The 21,799-nt window shown below is 38.6% G+C and overlaps 1 protein-coding gene across 2 annotated transcripts in view; it reads right to left on the minus strand.

Moving 5' to 3' along the window:
- The window catches only part of L3MBTL4 (L3MBTL histone methyl-lysine binding protein 4), a gene marked incomplete at both ends in the record, with an annotated part of 265,419 nt that overhangs the window by 151,746 nt on the left and 91,874 nt on the right, over positions 1 to 21,799 (minus strand). For both annotated transcript variants that reach the window (XM_079784360.1, XM_079784359.1), the window contains one exon: positions 5,735 to 5,849. In XM_079784360.1, coding sequence (XP_079640486.1) covers positions 5,735 to 5,849 — 115 coding nt within the window. The remainder of the gene's footprint in view (positions 1 to 5,734; positions 5,850 to 21,799) is intronic.

Here is a 21,799-nt window from a genome sequence, read left to right on the forward strand (position 1 = left end):
CTCCCTGGAGGGCTCAGCAGCCCATTATGTCACTCAACACCCCCACCAGTTCTTGTCATTTTATGTTTGCTCTTTGTCATTTCAGAACAAACACTTTACACATACCGATGAGAAAAGTCAGTTACCAAGTGGCGCATCCAAGTCTACACTTAATTCAAAAACGTTTCCTGGTTTGGTTTTCTTTTTTGTCTCCAGCTATATCTCCCTTAGAAGCATTGGGACCTGTCATAATTTTATTTTATTATTCTATCCCTACCTGAAAACATTAAAAAAACATTTCCATGCAGTCAGGTATTTTACTCTTTTTAACTATCATTTCTAAAAGTGTATTTAAGACAAGGGCTGAAGGAGTAGGTAGGGGGAAATAATATAGACAGATTACATTTATAAAATGCAGGGAGTTAGGAAAATAACAAGCAAATTGGACAAATATTCACTGAGAGCCTATGCTGTGTGGAGAGCACAGTCTGAGCCACGAAACCCATGGCAGGAAGTGGTAGGTCACCAGCAACATGAGGTCCCTGTCACCAGGAGAAGTATTCTAGTAAGGAAGAAGGATGAAAACAGAAACAAATGAGCTTATCATCTCATATCAGCCTGTGAGAACTGTCATTAAGAAACACAAAGGCAGCTAACAGAGCTAAAGAATGGCAGGGCTGTTGTCTTATAAACAGCTCAACAGAGAAGGCATCTCTGGGAGGGACCCTCCGAACAAGCCTTGGGAGCACAGGGGGCACAGGTTCCAAGTTAAGGGCACAGCAGGAGCAGACGTGGAAGCATGCTGGTATGCTGGGAAGAGCCCTGAGTGAGCAAGGACAAGAATACAAACCCTTGCTAGGGAGCTCCCGCTGGTCAGATTGCAGAGGGCCTGTGAGTGAGAGGAAGAGCTTTGGAACAAACTCTTTGTGAGCCAAGAAGCATTTGGAGGGTTCTGGGCACAAGAGTGACAAATAAATAAATAAATAACAAAACAAGGAGAGGACAACATACTATAGGATGATAAGGGCAAAGAGAAAATGCATCTCCTCAAAGACATCAGACAAACTTTTGGAGACCAGGTGACTCTTGACTAGAAATGACTTCACCTTGTTGGCCCAAGGCTAGAGGAAGTGAAGACACATCCTCCCCAGAGGCAGAGCAGCCCTCTGTATGGTCTGAGAAGCAAGGCGAAAGGAGACCCAAAGAAAGTGGACTGCCTAAAACAGGGACAAAGAAATGGTGAATTGTGCTTAACAGAGAAGGCTCCTATTAGAACCGGTTAAATCCATTTGATTTGACAACTAGAAAGCTACTAAACAATTCAGTGAGAATAATTTTATTTCGCTGGTGGTATATTTACAATTGTGATATTGTTATCTATAATAAGAAATATAGACCCATCCTGGCACAGAACTCCTAAAATTCTTGAATTTCCTGTGTTGAGAGTAATAAGTGTCTTTTGTATGTTAATGAGATGATGACTTTTGGAAAGCTCGTAGGGGTGAGGGCTGGTTGCCTATGGAGCCAACCATGTAATTATAGGGTTGGAAACTTCAGTCCCACCCTAGACCATTACGGAGGGGAGAGGGGCTGGATACAGTTCAATCTCCAGTGGACAACAATTTAATCAATCATACCCATGTAATAAAGGCTCCATAAAAACCCAGGAGGACAGGGTAGGAGCCCTTCTGGGTTAGTACAACAGAATGTAACCATGTGCCACCATGCTGGGCCATGAGGACAGAACCTCCTTTGTTCAGGACCTCACCCTGTATATTACTTCATAACTAGTTTCCTGAATTCTATGTGCTGCTCAAGAACCTTAATTGAACTCACGGTGGGGGTCATGGAAACCTATGATGTATAGTCAGTTTTTTATAAGCAAAGTTAACAATTTGAACTTGTGACTGACATCTGAAGTGGGGACAGTCTTGTGGGACTGAGCCCTTCACCTATTTTCCTTTATTGTTAGTTATACTCCCACAGATTACCTACTCCATTGAGCAGAGGATGGCCAGTAGCTCTTGTTTTGGAAATTAACCAAGCTTGGATATGATCAACTTTGGAGTTACAAAAACTTGGATATAAATTCTGTTCTGCTCTGACTGACTCCGTGCCTTTGTGCAAGTCACTTTACCTTTGGGACTTGCAGGCTTGTGACATTAAATGCCTTAATTGCTGTTTTGGGTTATTAGAGACACAGTGGCCCCACAGTAAATAGCTCTATTTAAAGAAATTTATCATCAAATGTGACTGGGATTACAGTTTCCCAATAACATGACTAAAAAGATTGCCCCCAAAAAATCAAGTAGATGACCAAGGTAAGCATGGCATTTTTGCTTTTGATGTTTTTATATCTTTTTTAAAAAATATATTTTTATTGATTTCAGAGAGGAAGGGAGAAGGATAGAGAGATAGAAATATCAATGATGAGAGATAATCTGATAGGCTGCCTCCTGCATGTCCCCTACTGGGGATCGAGCCTGCAACCCGGGTATGTGCCCTTGACCAGAATCTATCCTGGGAACCTTCACTTCACAGGCGGATGCTCTATCCACTGAGCCAAACCAGCTAGGACATTTTTATATGTTTGTAAAGATACTCATGGAATGCAAAGCATGACAGAAAGCTCTTAACAACTTAATAGTGCTACATCTTAAGTATTTAATTTGGATTCTAAGTGTAGAAAAAGTCCACCATGAAGGGCTATACATTAGAGAAACAAATTATGCCTTCATTGTACAAGAAAAGGAAAGTTTCATCTGGCAGAGGAATACAGGGCAACCTGCAGGTGAGCATCTGTGGCTGGGAATGGCAGCTAAGGGGTAATTGTCATCACTTGGCCATACAAACTGGTGCTCTTCACAGATGAATGAGAACATTCAAATTTTTATGCTCAAAAGGTTTTCATGATCACCAGTTACTGTTTTGAGAACTTCTATATTAGGCCTTTGTGACCGAATATTATAAATTATTGAATATTATTATTATGAAGAAAATGAGGTATAATTTCGGTTTTAGACAGACTATTATAAGGAAGAAGTGACAAAAACAGGAACTTGTTACAACAGTCAATGCTAGACTTTCAAACTTGGTTTTGTTGTAGAACCTAGACTAACCATTTTTTTTCTACTTTCCAGTGGGAGAAATTTTCAGTGACAAATAAATTTTGGAGCAGAACTCTGTTTGTGTGTGTGGTTTTGTGTATTTTTGCATGAATGGTATATATTAAACCATATATGTCTTGAAGTCTAGGTATTTAAAAATTAATAAGACTACTGATGAACATATGAATAGTTATAAACCATAGGGTTAGTTGAACAACCTATAATAAACCATATTAATAATGATTAATCTAAACAAATTTATAACAAAAAAGCAAGCACAGCACTAACAGACTATCATGACCAATTGAAGACAGCCAATTACAAGTTATCTTCCCCACAATTTATAGGGATTCCAATCCCCTGAGTGTGAGTACTCAAAACAGAAATCTTATAATATTGCTAACACATGAAACTTCAGAAAAAAACTTAAGTAAAATATTTTGGAAACTTCTGTCAGATACTAATTTCAGCACAATTTTGAATATTGTAATCCTTAATAATTTACAGTTGTATATAAAAATGAAAATCTATAGAATGTTATGCAATTTGCTGAAAGCAGCTAGCATTAATTGAGCACATACTATGGGTCAGGTAGTCTTTAACATGTTATGCATATATTTACCCTATCTCATTATTATAAATATATGAACTAGACATACTAATATCACCTCCATTTTATAGGTGAGGCACAGAGAGGCACACGCTCAACAAGCAGTAAAACTGCCATTCAAACCCAAGCATTCAGATTCTACATTTCACACTTTTAATAACTAGGCTATGTTGCCTCCAGAACTTGAATTTTTAGATCCATTCTAGGCTATTCAGGATGATCTGTGCAACTCATCCATACACTCATTTCTAACTATGATGAGAGTGCAAATAGTGCAATGGTGTTGGAAAGGAGGAGTGCAGGTCAAAGATGGATTCTAGAGAAATAACAAAAAGAGTATCAGCAAGAGGTAATGACTGGTCGTATGTGTGGGATGATGAAGGGGTAAGGATGAAGTGGAGTCCAGAATGACTTTGAATAAGAAGTAGGAGCTTTGGAAGCAAGTAGGAACAACAACAACAACAAAAACAAGTTTTTGGTTTGGGATGATGTTCATGTTTGAGATAAGCATCCGTAGGCTTCAGGATGCTTATGAGACATTCAGGTCAAGAAGTCCATTAAGCAGCTTGGCAAAGGAAGAGGCAATTAGTGAAGAGAGCTGTCCCTATACCTGAAATGCTGATCCATCTCTACCTCTGTTGAAATCATTCCTACTTAAGAAAGTTACTGGAATGAGAGACTGAGGTGTGCATGTGGGTATGGGGGAGGGAGATAACATAAAGTGAGACCATTTCCCCAGAATGCTGGGGTGTGAAATTTGGGAAAATATAAAGCATGGTCAAAGAAACCACAAAGCACAAATGCTTATACTCTTCTCCCAGCGTGGTACTGAGCATGACTCCCTGCGCTATACTCTGTGTACAGATCCTGTGCTTTACAAAGCACTGCAACTTACACAAGGACCTGTACCGTGTTGATTTTGTGGCTTTGGAAGAATCTAGCAAATGTAAAAATGTTTGCCATATTTTCAGGGACTCTTCTCATTTCTACAAGAAGTTAAGGAATTCTTTCAAAAATGTAGTCCTTTTGGCTTTAAGGTTCAAGCATCATTGGGTTCTCTCAATGTAAGATATCTTCATTAACAGAAAAACTTGCTAGTTTCATCCCAAGAAGCCAAAAGGAGAGCAACAGAAGCAGTGAGCGAACAAAACACACAACAATGCAGCTGCTTGCATGTGTGCCTAAAACTGGTTGTTAGCCATGGCAGCCTATTCTGATCAGAAGAATCCTTCAGACAAAAGAATAAGATATTTTGGTTTGAGGTTCATTAGAATTTAGAGTGGTTAATTTCCTCCTTAACTTTAAGTAGCCTGAAAGACAGAAATAGTAAACAGAGCAGTAAAATAGAGGTTATATAAAATTTTTACAACTATTTTTAAATGCTGAAATTTAAAATATTTGCTTTTTCTAAAACATTTTGAAATTTATTCTATCAGTGAAATTAAGATGGAATTTTTAAAAAACAAAACATACTTCAGCTAAAAGCAATGGTCAAAATTAGATGGATTTAAGCCTGGCTCCATTTTCTAAACTGAAATCTGAAAAATGAAGATTATTTTATTTATTTATTTATTTATTTTTCCAATACATATATATTTTTTATTTAGAGAGGAAAGAGAGAGAGAGAGAGAGATAGAAACATCAATGATGAGAGAATCATTGATTGGGCTGCCTCCTGCACAGGCCACACTGGGGGATTGAGCCTGCAAACCCGGGAATGTACCCTGACCATAAATGGAACCGTGACCTCCTGTTTTATAGGTCAATATTCAACCACTGAGCCATGCCGGTTGGGCTGAAGATTCTTTTAGATAACACCATCAAAATAAGTTTTTAATGATTATAACTTTTCATTTATATGAAGCATGAGGCTTAATTGCCAGTAAATGGCTTTCAGTGTAGCTCTAGTGATGACTAATCAATTCACCTATCTATATTTAGCTTTCAAGTATTTATAATGACATGAAAAAAAACACAGCATTAAGGTAGGAATTCAGGCTAAGTATTTTAAAAGCAACAACAAAGAGAAAATACTCACGATGTGGCACTTCTAGTGGATGCCCTGTTATGTCACACCATCCAATTGGGTGAATGTCAGGGCTGTCTACATCCATCCAATAGTCATATTTGTGGTCCCAGCCATCAAAATGAACCTGTTGAATAATTAGTATTTAGTAATTAGTTTCACTATCCCCATATCAAAATATTGGAAAAAAGATATCCAAAATTGAGAATGAAATTTTATTAAACATACATTATAGCTGAAACTACATTTAAAATGTGCTATCACATAGCCTTCTACTCTAGCAACCAAAGGCTATTGTGCCTTCCCCCCAACCCCCAAGAATTTAAAGAAATTGGTAAACAAAAATTCTATCAGGATTGATTAGAACTTGAAGAAATAAGACCAATCCATTTTACCAACTAAGAAATATTGTAAGCATATTCTCTGTCCTGGTAGCCACTGAAAGAACCATGTCAGCATCATCAATAAGAGTCACCACCTGACATCAGTACAAGCCATATGCAGATAGGAGGTGAATAGATTAGAGTAAAAGGAAGCAATGCATTTCAAAATCCTAAAAAAATGGAATAATGAAGGCAAAGAGAGCTGATAAAATGTGCTACTGAGGTATAAGGATTGATAGTTATCTAATAGCTATTATAAAACAATGTGTAAGCTTTCAGAAAACCCGAGGAAGAGATTGGGCCCAGGTCCACCGATCTTTTTGGTTATCAATGTATGCATCTTACCTATAAAATACACATGACACATACACATGCGCACGCGGCGCGCGCGCACACACACACACACACACACACACACGACACATACAAACAAGTCTGAGAATAATAAGATTAAAATAAAGTCCAATTTGTGAAAAATACTTTTTTTTCACTTTTTAAAAAATCTTTATTGTTGAGATTATTACAGATGCCCCTCTTTGTTCCTCCCATAGCTCCCCTCCACACAGTTCCCACCCTACCCCAGGTCCTCACCACCCTATTGTCTGTGTCCATAGGTAATGCATACATGGATATAAGATCTTTCTCTAATCTCTTCTCACATGCCCCATACCCTCTTCCCTCTGAGAATGGTCAGTTTGTTCCATTTCCATGCCCCTGATTCTATTCAATTCACCAGTTTATTCTGTTCACCACATTTTTTATTCATTTTATTTTTAGATTGACTTGTTGATAGACATGTATTTGTTGTTACTTTGTTGTTCATATTTTTTATCTTTACCTTTTTCTTCTTCCTCTTCTTAAAGAATACCCTTCAGCATTTCATAATACTGGTTTGGTGGTGATGAACTCCTTTAGCTTTTTCTTGTCTGTGAAGCTCTTTATCTGACCTTCAATTCTAAATGATAGCTTTGCTGGGTAGAATATTCTGGTTGTAGGTTCTTGCTATTCATCACTTTGAATATTTCTTGCTACTCCCTTCTGGCCTGCATAGTTTCTGTTGAGAAATAAGCTGATAGTAGTATGGGTACTCCCTTGTAGGTAACTAACTGCTTTTCTCTTGCTGCTTTTAAGATTCTTTATTTGTCTTTTGACCTTGGCATTTTAATTATGATGTGTGTTGGTGTGGTCCTCTTTAGATTTCTCTTATATGGGGTTCTCGGTACTTCCTGGACTTGTAAGTCTATTTCTTTTACCAGGTAGGAGAAGTTTTATGTCCTTATTTCTTCAAATAGGTTTTCAGGCCAAAACCGGTTTGGCTCAGTGGATAGAGCGTCAGCCTGCGGACTGAAAGGTCCCAGGTTCGATTCTGGTCAAGGGCACGGACCTTGGTTGAAGACACATCCCCAGTAGGAGGTGTGCAGGAGGCAGCTGATAATGTTTCTCTCTCATTGATGTTTCTAACTCTCTATCCCTCTCCCTTCCTCTCTGTAAAAAATCAATAAAATATATTTTAAAAAATAAATAAATGTTAAAAAAATAGGTTTTCAGTATCTTGCTCTCTCTCCTTTTCTGGCACCCCCATAATTCGAATGTTGGTACGCTTGAAGTTGTCCCAGAGGCTCCTTACACTATCTTCATATTTTTGGATTCTTTTTTCTTTTTGCTCTTCTGGTTGGGTGTTTTTTTGCTTTCTCGTATTTCAAATCATTGATTTGATTTTTGGGATCCTCTAGTCTACTGTTGAATCTCTGTATATTATTCTTTTTTTAAAAAAATATATATTTTATTGATTTTTTTACAGAGAGGAAGAGAGAGGGATAGAGAGTTAGAAACATCAATGAGAGAGAAACATCGATCAGCTGCCTCTTGCACACCCCCTACTGGGGATGTGCCCGCAACCAAGGTACATGCCCTTGACCGGAATCGAACCTGGGACCCTTGAGTCCACAGGCCGACGCTCTATCCATTAAGCCAAACCGGTTTCGGCTGTATATTATTCTTTATTTCAGTCAGTGTATGCTTAATTTTTAACTTTTTTTTTTCCTTTTTTTTTTTTTTTGGCATTCTCACTAAGATCCTTGAAAGTCTCATTAAGTTCTTCATAGGTTTCTAGAAGATTCTTGAGTAACCTTATAACTGTGGTTTTGAACTCTATATCCAGTAGTTTGCTTTCTTCCATTTCTTTCATTTGTGACATGTTTCTTTGTCTCCGCATTTTGGCTGCTTCCATGTGTTTGTTTCTATGTACTGGGTAGCTGCTAAGTCTCCTTGAGTTGATAGAGTGGCCTTGTGTAGTAGGTGTCCTATAGGGCACAGTGGTTCAGCCTCCCCAATCAACTGAGGTGGACACTCTTGGTTCACCCCTTTGTGGACTGTGTGCACAATCTTGTTGTAGATGAGACTTGATTGCTGTTAGTGTCACTGGGAGGAATTGACCACCAGGTCAAATGGCTGCGGGGACTAACTGCAACTACAGTGGGACAGCTGCTGTCCAGGAGACACCCCTATGGAGCAGGACTTGCTTTAGTGGGGCTTTGGTGCTCACTGAATCTGCCCCTTGAATGTGTCGCTTATGGATGTGAAGAGTTGTAATCTGGTATGGTCTCACACTGAGCACTGGTACACTGGTTCTTGGGTCTCCAGGAGATGCAAAGTCAGCCACTGCATGGGGCCACCCAGCAGGAGCTGCAGATTCCTCCTCTTTGTATCCGGTTTGGAAGTGCCCAGATGAGGCCCAGCTGTGAAGCAAGGCAGGCTGGTGCTGTTTATTGATAGGTTTGCAGCTCCCTGATCTAGCTGCAGCTTGTTTAACAGAGTTTTCACCTGATAAAGGACAGACCACTCATATGCAAAAGCTGCTGCACACAGCTTGGGTGGGGTTGTAAACTGGGTAGGGCGGGGTCTCAGGGAATCACCAGGGCAGAGTAAACAGAAATAGCTGCAGGGTCAGCCCTGCACCAAGGAGGTCACAGCATGAGAACAATGACCACTGCTAGCACCTCCATCTGGAAGAAAGCCACCCCTGAGTTCCTGACCAGATGCCAGATAAGCCAGTTCCTCCTCTTATGTGTCTGGGTCCCCCAGAGCCTCATCCGGCACTGAAGCTCAGAACAAGTGGGAGCTTGTAAATTCAGTTTGTGGTGCAGGCCTTTTAAGAGGAGCAGCTGGGTCTCCAGCAGCCTGTGTGTCACTCAGCCCCAATCCGCACTGGCTTTTACAGTTTGTGAAGCCAGGCAGAGAGCAGTCAATGCATAGCTGAGAGTAAAATGAAAATACTAGAGGTCACACATTCCTGGGAGGATAGAGAGACCAGAGTATAAAGATCTCAAGAATCCTCTGATAATTTGACGGAGACACCAAAAAGGTCATATTTTTGGAATAAGAACCATGCCATTGTAATAGCTACTGTAGACCAGCCCTAAATAGGCTAAAATCAAGCTTCAAAAAGATTAAGAATGCAATTAATGTCTAATAAAACAAATTCTCCCTTTTTAAAGGAAGACAAATACTCCCAACTATGTGTACTATGTCATTCATAATGTCCAATACAGAGCAGTAATTTATTAGACGTGCATATCAGCAGGTGAATGTGAGCCATAGTTAATTTATTTTATTTATTGATTAAGGTATTGCATATGTGTCCTTATCTCCCCACCCTCCCAACTCATGCCCTCACCCCCCTGGTGTCTATGTCCATTGGTTAGACTTATATGCATGCATACAAGTCCTTTGGTTGATCTCTCCCCCTTACCCCCACCCTTCCCTACCTTCCCTCTGAGGATTGATGGTCTGAATTTTTAAAAATGCAGTCAAACTCATCAACTGTGTTTTACACCTCGTAGGTAAAGCTTCACAAGCAGACCTTCAGGTATCCATATGTGACAGTACAGACTCTGTCACTTTCAGATGGACCCTTGAGATATAACCTAAAATGCAAGAGTGTAGTATCCTGGTACGGTGTCTAATTCCCTGACTCTTCACAGCCTTTGAGAAGTTATGAAAACATTAAGAGATAAGTATCAGTTGAGCTGCATTCTGAGAGGAATCAATTGTCAAAAATGTGATGTATATTTATAACTTTTAGCTTTTAAAGTTTAAACAAAATGAAATTTAATTTATGCAAAATAGAACTTTAAAAGCTATAATATTATAAATACCATTCTTTATCTTATACTAGTGTCCCAGTACATGGATTCATGCACATTGAAAGGAAATTAAATAGAAGAAATATTTTAATATCACTATCTGTGTCTTGTTAATGAAAAGAAAATAGGATTCTACCGAGTCTCCTGTCTACCTACTCCAGGACTTCTGTGAGGATCAAATGAGATGAGGCATGGGAAAACGTTTCACAAACATTTGGTTAAAATGTAAAATGTTTGCACCTGGCTATAAAGCAAGTCAGGATCCTGGGCTGAAGAAACTCCAAGGAGGCTAGTTGCTAGGGACAGGAAGCTGGGCATTACTACATGACGTCATTACCCAGCACCCACAGTGACCGTTTCCAGGCTGGGCTGGGCTGTGGGCTGCATTTTATGCCATGGGGTCTTGGCAGCAATGGCTGCGATTTGGTGGGGTGTCACTCCGGGGTAGTGGCAGGGCCTGTGTCCCACTTGGGGAAGCTGAGTGCTGGCTTGTCGGCGCCAGTTCCACAGTGCCATTTCTTTTTAAATGGCCAGTGCACGTCATGACAGCTCCTGCGTTGAGCATCTGCCCCCTGGTGGTCAGTGTGCATCATAGCTACCGATTGGATGGAGGGACACTTAGCCTTTTATAGATTAGAGGCCCAGTGCACAAATTCATGCATGGGTAGGGTCTGGCCAGCCTGGCCCCAATCGGCAGATCAGGTATGGGCCTTCTGGGAGGAGGAGATGGCAGGAGGTTGGCTGGCCAGCCGGCCCCCATCAGGGCCAGGATGGCTGGGGGAAGGGGCCATGGGTGATTGGCTGGCGGGCCACACTCCCAATTGGAGTGGGGGGAGTGATTGGGGGTAGGGGTGGCCATGGGGAGGGGCTGTGGGTGGTGGACCAGCTGGCTCTGCCCCAGAATGGGGTGGGGGCCGATCAGGGGTCAGCGGCCAGGGGATGGGCCATGGGAGGTTGGTCTGCCAGCCTCATCCCTAACTGGGGTAGGGGGGCTGATTGGGGGCAGAGCTGGCTAGGGGTAGGGGTTGCAGGAGGTTGGCCAGCTTGCCCCGCCCCCTATTGGGGCTGGAGGTGCAATCAAGGGAGGGTCGTTCTGGTAGTTACAGTGTTCTGGTCACTGGCTTTTTATATACATAGATTATGGTATATCCAGTCAATGAAAGGGTTTTTGTGGCCATGAAAGTTACAAATTTTTATAAAGAATATATAAGGGGAAAGGTAAGCAACTCAACACCATTTTATCCAGTGGAAAATGTTTAAAAAGAGGTTAATAAATTCTGATTTATTATTAGTATATTATAGTAAACAAAATAATCACAAAAAATAAAAAATGCAGTCAATAGAAAGAGATCCTGGGATGACCCAGATGTTGTAATCCACAGGAAGGACATTGAAGTAGCTATTAAAATATGTTCAAGGACTTAAAAGAAAAAATGGTCTTGATTGAAAAGATAGTGAATTTTAGCAGGAATATGGAAACTATAAAAGAGAAACAAATTAAATTCTAGAACTGAGAAGTAAAAAAAGTTTCTATGTGGGCTTAAGAACAGATCAAAGATGGTAGAGAAATAAGTGGGTGAACATAAAAACAGATTCAATAAATTATTAATGTAAAGTGCACACAATGAAAGATTTTAAAAATGGACAGAGCCTCAGGAAATTGGGAGCTAATAGTAACTGGTCTAATATCCATGTATTTGGAGTCCAGAAGGAGAGAAGAAAGATGAAGCAGGAATAGAGGTTAAACAAAAGTTGAAGGAATAATGTCAAAAAATTTCCCTATTTTTCCAATTTACAAGTTTAAGAAGAACAGAAAAACATATATAGAGCACTGCCCATATAAAAATTAACTGATAAATTCAATTGTCTTCATAATAAAAAACTTGTTTTCTTCAAATTATCATTAATGAAAAAGGAAAAGAAAGTCACAGACATTTATAATGCATTTATCTGACCAAAAACTTGACATAAATATCCTATCTAATAATAGAGTAACATGTAAATTACCATCACTCCGCTACGCCCACAATTGGGCAGCGGGAGGCTGGGGGGCGGGACTCGGGGTGGCCTATCCGGCCATTGAGAGGCACGGATCCGCTGCCACTGAGGGGGGCTACCCTGCTGTTGAGAGGCGCAGGGGGCGGGAGTCCCGCCCCCTGCGCCTCTCAACGGCCAGATCCGTGGCAGCTGAGGGGGCCTGCCGCGGACACCCAGCTGCCCCTCTCAATGGCAGGGTAGCCAGGTGTCCGCAGCAGCCCCCCTCAGCTCCTCTCAACAGCAGGGTAGCCCCCCTCAGCGGCCGCGGACCATCAAAAGTGGGGGAGCTGGGTGCCTGGTGCACCAGCGGTCAGGCACCCAGCTCCACCGCGAAAAGCGAAAGCGTGTAGGGGACTCTACACGTGCATGATTCAATCATGCACTGGGCCTCTAGTCAATAAATAATGGGCAAAAGACTTATAGAATCTTTGAAAACAGAAGGCTCACAAATGACCAATAAGCACATTTAAAAAATTGTCAACATCATTATTCATCAGAAAAACCAAGATGAGACACTACTGTACACTCATTCAAATGATGTAAGTGACTGACAGCATCAGTTACTGGTGAGGCTGTGGAGCTCCAGGGACATTCATAGAATGTTGGGAAAGAGGCTGTAAAATTACACAACCACCATAGAAAATGTTTTGCTACTTCATTATAAATTTAAATATGTGCTAACTCTGTAACTTGTAGAATTCCACCCCAAAGAGATGAAAAAATAAAGCTATGTAAGCAAGGGTTCCTAGCAGTTTCATTTATAATAGCTAAACCCCCAAAACAACCAAATACCCAACAACAGGTGAATAAATATCCATTCACAGACAAGTATAGTATATGCATAAAATGAATGCTAGTCATCAATTAAAAAATAGCTTATAGCCTCATTAGCATGCATCAAACACACCATGTTGAGCAGAAGAGGCAGACACAAAATAATGTATACTCTATGACTCCATTTATATGAAGTTTAACAATAGGCACAAAAATCAGACCCATGGCTATCTGGGAGGGAAAGGGAAGTAGAACTGACTGCAAAGGAACACAAAGGTATCTTCTGTAGGATGAATATATTCCAAATCTTAATTGGGGTGGTGGTTCAAAATTCACACATAAAATCTGTACATTTTACCATTTGCAACTTATAATTCATTAAAGTTAACTTATTTAAAATATTTCTACATACAGCTGCTATCATATGGAGCTTTTCTGATCTTGTAGTATGCTTGTTTGCTCTTTCTATATAGTTTTTAAATTTTAAATTTTTATTTATTATGATTTTTCAGCATTCTAGACATAGACAAACTGCATCATACTACCAGGCAACGAAATATTCCAGTTGTGAAAAGGCAAAACTGACATTCCTTTCTAGAATGATGTTGGTTGCTTTGGAATTATCAATAGAAAGAAGTTTATGTAAGTGTGTATAATGAATGGGGTGAAAAAAATAAAATTCTCAAGCTTTAAAATGTCAACCTATCTAATTTCAATATCCTTTTCTTTTGAGTTTGTAGTGCAAGTACTTATTTATGTTTCAAAAGCCAGCAAGCAATCTCTAAGCACAAACTAGACAGGCCACATGATCCATCAAGATTCTTCTTCAAGGAGTAAGGCCTTTCTATTTCAGGTATTGGGCCTGCACCTGGGAATCCTACTGTAAAACTGAGTCTAAAACTGAAAAGTAAAAAGATAATACCATAGAAAAATCTTTCTCAAAAGCTGATACAATGCTTTTAGTACTCTATTCCACATTTTCCCTTATATTCATTAATAAATATTAATCTATCCTTTCCAAAGCTGTATATATTTACTTACAGTGAAAGCATGGGAATTAAAATTACCCCCTGTAAATCCAACAATGAGATGCTCCCCTCTCCCACAAAGGCAGTCTAAACTTGGAATGTATAATGAAAATCTGTACCCAGATACATCTTTATGAAAGATATTTTTCGATCTTTGAATTTTTATATCTCTGGAGTGAAAATCCAATTTTAAGAATTCTAGCCAGATGGTCAAATTACTAAAGAAGATTGGCATTTTAAGAATATTTACAGAGTCTCTTTTTAAAGCAAAGAATCATTTTGAAAACCAAATCATATCCAGTGCTGTATTTCATAATATTTATATTTTTTTTCACATATTGGGGTTTGAATAAGCTGAGTAAACATATAGATTCTTCTTGCTCAGATTTTGACAAACTGGAACACAAAAGTCAGCTAACAGTCAACTGCTGTCTCAAGTTAGTATCCTTAAGTCGGCAGTGATGCTTCCTGAAGGTACTAATATTATATGCATGAGCTATTAATGACTGGGAAAATAACTTGGACATTTAAGAACTAGATCAGCATATATGGTAGAAAGCCACTGGCATGCTCCTTAGTGTAAATACAAAGCTGTCAATCCTCAGGATTGACTCTTTCTTGCTTTGTCTTATTATTTTCTGCCCAGTACCCACACCAGAAACTTTCCTGTGAGCTTTGCCACTTTACCCGAATCATCTTTGCTGTCTCCATGATTCTTAGCACTGTGGCTTACACATTGCTAGACCTAAAATACCATGAGCTTAATAAGATGCATGATGATAATCATCACATCTTGCTGTTCTTTGGGGCAGTTTGAAAATAAGCAGTTATTTATCTAGGAACACTGGAGCTAAATTTAATGCTCAATAACAACAATTTTATTAGCTTACGTTATTAGTATGCTTGTTTGCTCCTCCTATATAATTTTTAAATTTTTAATTTCCATTTTAACAAGGTTAGTGGATGTCCGTATTTTAATGTCCCAGGCCTCTAATCTATTTTAAAGGCTTATGGTGAAAGCATTATAAGAACATATGATGTTAACTTATTTAGAAAGAGGGCTGATTGTATCTGAACTCTTCAAGCTTTAATTGAATACATTTTCTGTTAACTAAAAGTGGCCTTAAATTTCATTCTCAAAGGATGAACTGAGTCTTTTATATGTTGTTCCAATACCACTTACTCATAACCATTGGTGCTTATAAGACTACAGAAAATCTTACTTCCTATGATGCAGGGCTCTACTGTGGGATGGTGTTGGGAAGGATGCAGGAATAGCACCAAAGCCAGACATCTGTTCCGCTACAGGTCACGCCTTCACAAACTACCACTATGATCCAAGAGCAAGTGTTGCATATGGCAGGGGACTCACTTTTATTGTGTGCTTAACATTCCAGGCATAGTTGTAAAATAGATGTATTCTCACTTAATGTCCATAATATATTGTTTTCATAGATGATGAAAGTAACTTTTGAGGAGGTTTGCCGAGATCACACAGCCAGTAAATGGCAAAATCAGATTTAAACTGAAAACAGTTTACTGAGAAAATGATACAAAAATCTAATTTGTGGGGATATTTGGGACTGCTATACCTAAGAATCTAATATAGCAGAGGTAAATTGCATTTTTAAATATAAAAAGACATTTCCATAATGGAAATAAAATAACCTGGAATAACACAGGGCTGCAGTCCAGACTGCCTCTACTTTTTCATATTAAACATTAATTCCACATTGTGCCAATCCATTTACTTGTCTATCCAGGCAAGAACAGAGGAGGAGAAAACACAATGGAAAGAAATTACAACAAAAAAGTATATATGCTTTCAAATTTTACTTTCATATGTTATCTCCATTTACATATGAAGCTACTGAGTTGCATAAGGGTTAAGAAATGTGCTGCCATTTCTAAATCATTGTGATTTGAAAATGGCAAATTTTCTCACTCTCCTGGCCCTGAGCCTGTAGTTGTGGAACTGAGGACCCCTGTATTCCCTCCCACTGCTTCCACACCTACTCTTGGTCAATCATCTCAATTCTCTCTCCCTGCTAACCTCCCCATAAACCCATCTGCTCTTTCAACAAGTACAATTGTTTCTTCCTTCTAGTCCACCTCTATGATAAGTATTTTAGAAAAAAAAATCTTTTAATCTCTAAATTGGAAAATTAATAGTATTCACTATAGCTATTTTAAAATTCTTTTCACTTTTTTCAACATCACTGCTCAAATTAATCAAATTTCTTGGGTGTTGTTTTCATACTTTAGTAAACAGAAAGAAATATCAACCATCCCTTGCTACCACCAGGATTCTAATTCTTTAGGGAGGAGGATCAGAAGTGATGTCTGGAAATCGCATTTTTTTTAGCCACACATCTTAAGATTATTCTGCTGAAGGTGATTTTTTGGATAAAACTTTTAAAAATGTTTCTTTAGGGTGCTGCCATGGCAACAACGTTGTTAACTGAACTTGCCATCAAACTCACAGTTCTATCTAAAACAATCAAGAAAAACCTAACTTTTTTTTCATAGCTCTTCTTTAATTTTGAAAGACAATGAGTCCAAGGAGAAACCTGGTTGAAAGCCTAATGCAGAGAACATTCAACTCCAAATGTTTCCACTTGTGATAAATATGTCCACATTTTTGTGATAAATATGTCCACAAGTTTCTATTTCTATGGTTATTGGTATAACTAATATAATTAGTTTTCCCATAAGATGTTTTCCCCCCCATAAAGATCCCCATAAGAAATATAAATTCCACATTTCTAACAGAATCCCCAGGGCTTTACTTCTTGTTAAGAAATCCTTAAATATTTCATCAGAGTTAGGCATAATAACAGCCACATTCCCGGCTCCACAGCCACATGTCTGTGGGTGATATCTTAGGAAGAAAAACCTTCTTCATAAGCACCATGAGGACAAACAACCTCAAAATCAGTTTACAGTTATAACTAACAAATATCTTCATAAGCTCTGCCCTAAGATTTATAGTGTTAAGCATGGGAGCAGCACACACCACACATTCATTGTTATTAGGAAGGCCATGTCCTCTCTGGGTATTCACCAGGCTGCTGCTCTTCCTCTTGCAGTGGACATTGTTTCAACATGCTCTCTCCATTTAGCCTCACATTCTGAATTTCTGGGTTGGATCCTTCATCAAGCCATCAAGGTTTTGCTACTGAATCATACATGACTTATACTCATTATTGATAAACCACCAACTCAAAAGAACGTGAGCTGCTTATGATAATTGAACATTGGATTTCTAAATAATAGTAGGTCATGAGGCATGTGAAAAAGAAGAAAGGCTAATTATATCTTGAGGGACCACAAAATGTATTACCCAAATGGGACATTTTTGAGGATAAAAGAGAGCACTATTAATGATTACACAATTGCAACAGACATAATCCAGGACATGATGTATAATTACTCCTGATAGCTTAAGGATGATTGCTGTAAATAAATTTCCAGAAAACCAATGGCAAAGGGGAAATAGTACACAAATCCAATTATAATGTGAAAAAACCACACCAGTTAATCTAAAGTTCCAAAATTTTCACTTATAGGTATAAATTGTGCAGACATTTATATAGGAACAGTGAAAAACACAATGACAACAGTGAAAAACACAGTAGTAACTATATGGGTGGCATCAGCAAAATGGAAATATACATATAAACATACATGTGTATAGATGAAGATCTGGGCTCTATTTCAATAATATCTATGTTTAGTAGATTTCATTTACAAACTGATTATATTCATATTCTATGAAGTACACCCAGTCATTAAAATAAAATAAAATAAAATAAATTGCTTCTAAGGAACAAGGAGATGATGTTATAAACTTAAAATTCTGTATAAATTTCTCATGTTTACAGGTATCGTGCCCTCTGAAAAGGTAATTTATCCAGTTGACTGCAGGGACCATCTCTGTTCATGTATAACTAATTATCTCAACCAGAACAATGCATTCTGGAAATGGATTAAATTTCTCAACAAAATAAATAATGTCTAAGCCAGTGAATAACTTTCAAGCAACCAAGAAGAATGAATGTTTGTAATTAATGTGCTTGTTCATGTTTTCTTATATTTTTGTTCATAATTCAGTATCAGAAGCCTAAATTACTTCTGGTGAAATAATTGGTACAGAAAAAACAGTCACAACCTGGCTTTTGCCCTCTAAACCTTGGCATGCCATGCCAGCTAAACACAATGTAAATTAAAAGCATCACACACATCATACAAAGATCTAATCATTTAGGGCTAGTCTTCTACTTATTTTAGATAAAAGCCCCCCAAATCATTATTATTCAGCAAAAACCATTTCCAATGTGTCAGTACCTATGTTCCTAAATATTTATGCCTTTCCATGTATTCCATACCTTTTCCCCACTTTTCTACCTTGAAAGACTAGGGCCTAGAATCTGAAGTCAGCAGCCTCTGGACTTCATTCAAATGATACACTAGTCCCACTAACTTCCATGTAGATCATACTCAAAAGTACTAATAATTAATTATATTTTAAATTACATGTATAATTATGAAAAAACATATTTCACATAATTATACATATATGTATATGTACCATATGATATTTACATAATGTATAATATAATAATATGAAAGTTTAATTATTAATCCTATATAATAAAAGCCTAGGTGGCATCAAGCCCTTGCACTACACCCTTCCCTGACATCATCACAAGATGGCCATAACAAGATGGCCGGCAGGGGAGAGCAGTTGTGGGCAATAAGGCTGGTAGGAGAGGGCAGTTGGGGGCAACCAGGCCTGCAGGGGAGGGCAGTTAGGGGCAACCAGGCTGGCAGAGGAGGGCAGTTGGGGGCCATCGGGCCAGCAGGGGAGGGCAGTTTGGGGTGATCGGGCTGGCAGGGGAGCAGTTAGGGGGCGATCAGGCTGGCAGACAGAAGCAGATAGGGGCAATCAGGCAGGCAGGCAGGCAAGCAGTTAGGAGCCAGTAGTCCCGTATTGCCTGCAGTCGGACATCCCCCAAGAGGTCCCAAATTGGAGAGGTGCAGGCTGGGCTGAGGGACACTCCCCCATGCACGAATTTCGTGCACTGGGCCTCTACTTAATTTAAAACTGCAATATATAATATTAGGAAGTTCTGCTTCTGGGTAGGATGTTGAACATTAGGGCAGGTCAATTAGAAGTATTACAACTAGAAAATATCTAGAAACTAATTACTACAAAATTATAAAACATGTTTTTAATCAATTGTGGATGCAAAGAAGTCTAAATGATCTAAATACCAGACAAGGCAGGGCCCCTTCCTAAGTGGACAGAGATCATCAGAATTTCATGGAGAAGAATAGGAACAACCCTGAAGAAGGTGACAGGATCTGGCTGGAGAAAAGGCAGCCAGTGGGGCTGTTAGAAGCGCGTGGGCAAGTTGGGTGGACTGGAATCTGGAGGAACTTCACACCTGAATCTGGTTCTCTGGGACCTGGGTGTTGCTGAGTGCCAGTGCACGGGAGCCTCTGGGGAGGGGCTGGAAAGCAGATAGATCTCCTGGGCCTAGATCACTAGAGAGAGGGCCAGTAATGCCTACAAGAAAGTCCCATTTTTCAATACATTTGAAATCAGAGATGAACTAAAACTATACCTTCAACCTATCCTCAACCCAGTTCAATTCCTAACCAATTTAAAGTGATGAGTCCCTGTATAGTTTCGTAGAGCTGCCATAACAAGTTACCACAAAGTTGGTGGCTTAAAACAACAGAAATGCCTTCTGCCATATTCCCGGAGGCCAGAAGTCTGGAATGGAAGTTGTGGCAAGGCTGCACTCTTTCTCAGGGCTCCAGGAGAAAACCAACACTTGCCTCTCCCAGCATCCTGTGGCTCCACGTGTTCCTCACCTCGGGGCTGCAACACTCCACTGTCCCCTCTGTCTTCTCTCTCTCAAAAGAACACTCATATTTAAATTTAAGGCCAATGGGGACAATCTTGGATGACCTCATTTCAAGATCTTTAACATAATAATACCTGCAAACACCCTTTTCCAAAATAAAGTCACAATCACAGGTTTTGAAGATTGGGAGGTGGATATATCATTTTGGGGACTACCACTCAACCCTCTGAAGTCCCTCACACTAGCTGCCTAATAGAAGAAAAGGCATGGCCTCTCTGAGAGAAAATAATATATATATTAGTCTCTACATTTATTCTATATATAACATCCAGCATATATGAAAATTTACATGGAAAGAAATAGGATAATATAATTGTAATCAAAAGAAAATACAGCCAATAAAAGCAATCTAACAGAACAGGAATTGAAATTAGCAGTCAAGGACATTGAAGTAATTATTTTAAATATGTTAAATAAAAAAGAAGAAAGATAATCAAATGGATAGAAAGATGGAGAAATTCAACATAAAAGTATACTATCTAAAAAGAATAAAATGAATATTCTATCATTTAAAATTCCATATTTAAAATTAAAAATTCATTGATGGAGCTTAACAGCAGACTAAAAACAGCAGTAGAAATAACAAGATATATGAAATATCGATCAATAGAAATTATTTAAATGCAAGAACAAAAAGATACAATAAAATAAAACAGATCTGGAGAGATTTGGGATTCTCTCAGCCTAACACAAGTAACTATAATCCTAGAAGGAGAAGAGACAGAAAGTGAGTACAATCAGTATTTGAAGAGAGAATGTATTACATTTTCCCAAAATTTGTGAACATCAACACACATATTCAAGAAACTGAATAAATTCCAAACATGAAAAATACAAAGTGTTTATATTTTAAATACAAAGCAAAAAATACACATCAACTCAAAATGAAAATGAAAGATCTAGAGATTACCAGACTAAATGAAAAGCAAGACTCAACTATATCTGTTTTCATATCTGTTATATATCTGCTTAAGTCTGTAAGGATAAATAGGTTGAAATAAAAATGTTGAATCAAAGAAGTCTGACACAAAAGAGTACACAGTGTATAATTCCACTTATAAGAGCAAAAGAACAGGTGAAATTAACCTTGGTAAAACAGAAGTCACAATAATGGTTACCTCTGGAGAGATATGGAAGGGGTATTGGTATTGATTGAGCTTAACAGAAAGTTTTTCAGTGATGGGAAAGCTCTCTATTTTGACCTTGAGAGTGTCCTGATGAGAGAGAAGGGATGGATAGATATGTTAAAATTTATTGAGCTGTACACTTAAGATGTGTACATTATACTCTCAATAAATTATCCTTTAGTTAAAAAAAACAGGCATGAGTTCATAAATATTTAGTCCATTGTGGCATGCTTACTAGTCTGATAATAAGGCAGATTCAGAATTGATAGAGCTCTTAAATAATCATTCAGTTACTTATTCAATATACCAATACTAACCAAGTGCTTGTTATATTCCCAGGGCTATTTGAGGTACTAGGAATATATCAGCAAACAAAAGAAAGAGAAAAATCCCTTGCCTTTGAAGCTTGCATTCCAGTGGGCATAATCAGATACTATCAAATAAGTGATTTTTTTAGCAAGTTAAAAGGTGGCAAAAGCTAGGAAAAATAGACCAGAGTTAAGGAGATTAGGACTGTGCCAGTCAAGAGTTATTGCAATTTTAAATCAAGAGGCACAGGGAGGCTTAAAAGAGTTAAAGGTGTTAGAGATTTGGAGAGCTATATGAGGAAGAATATTATGAAGAGAATAGCCAGTGCAAAGATCTGT

The sequence above is a fragment of the Cnephaeus nilssonii genome (genome assembly GCF_951640355.1).
Source record: "Cnephaeus nilssonii genome assembly, chromosome: 11".
Lineage (NCBI taxonomy): Eukaryota > Metazoa > Chordata > Mammalia > Chiroptera > Vespertilionidae > Cnephaeus > Cnephaeus nilssonii.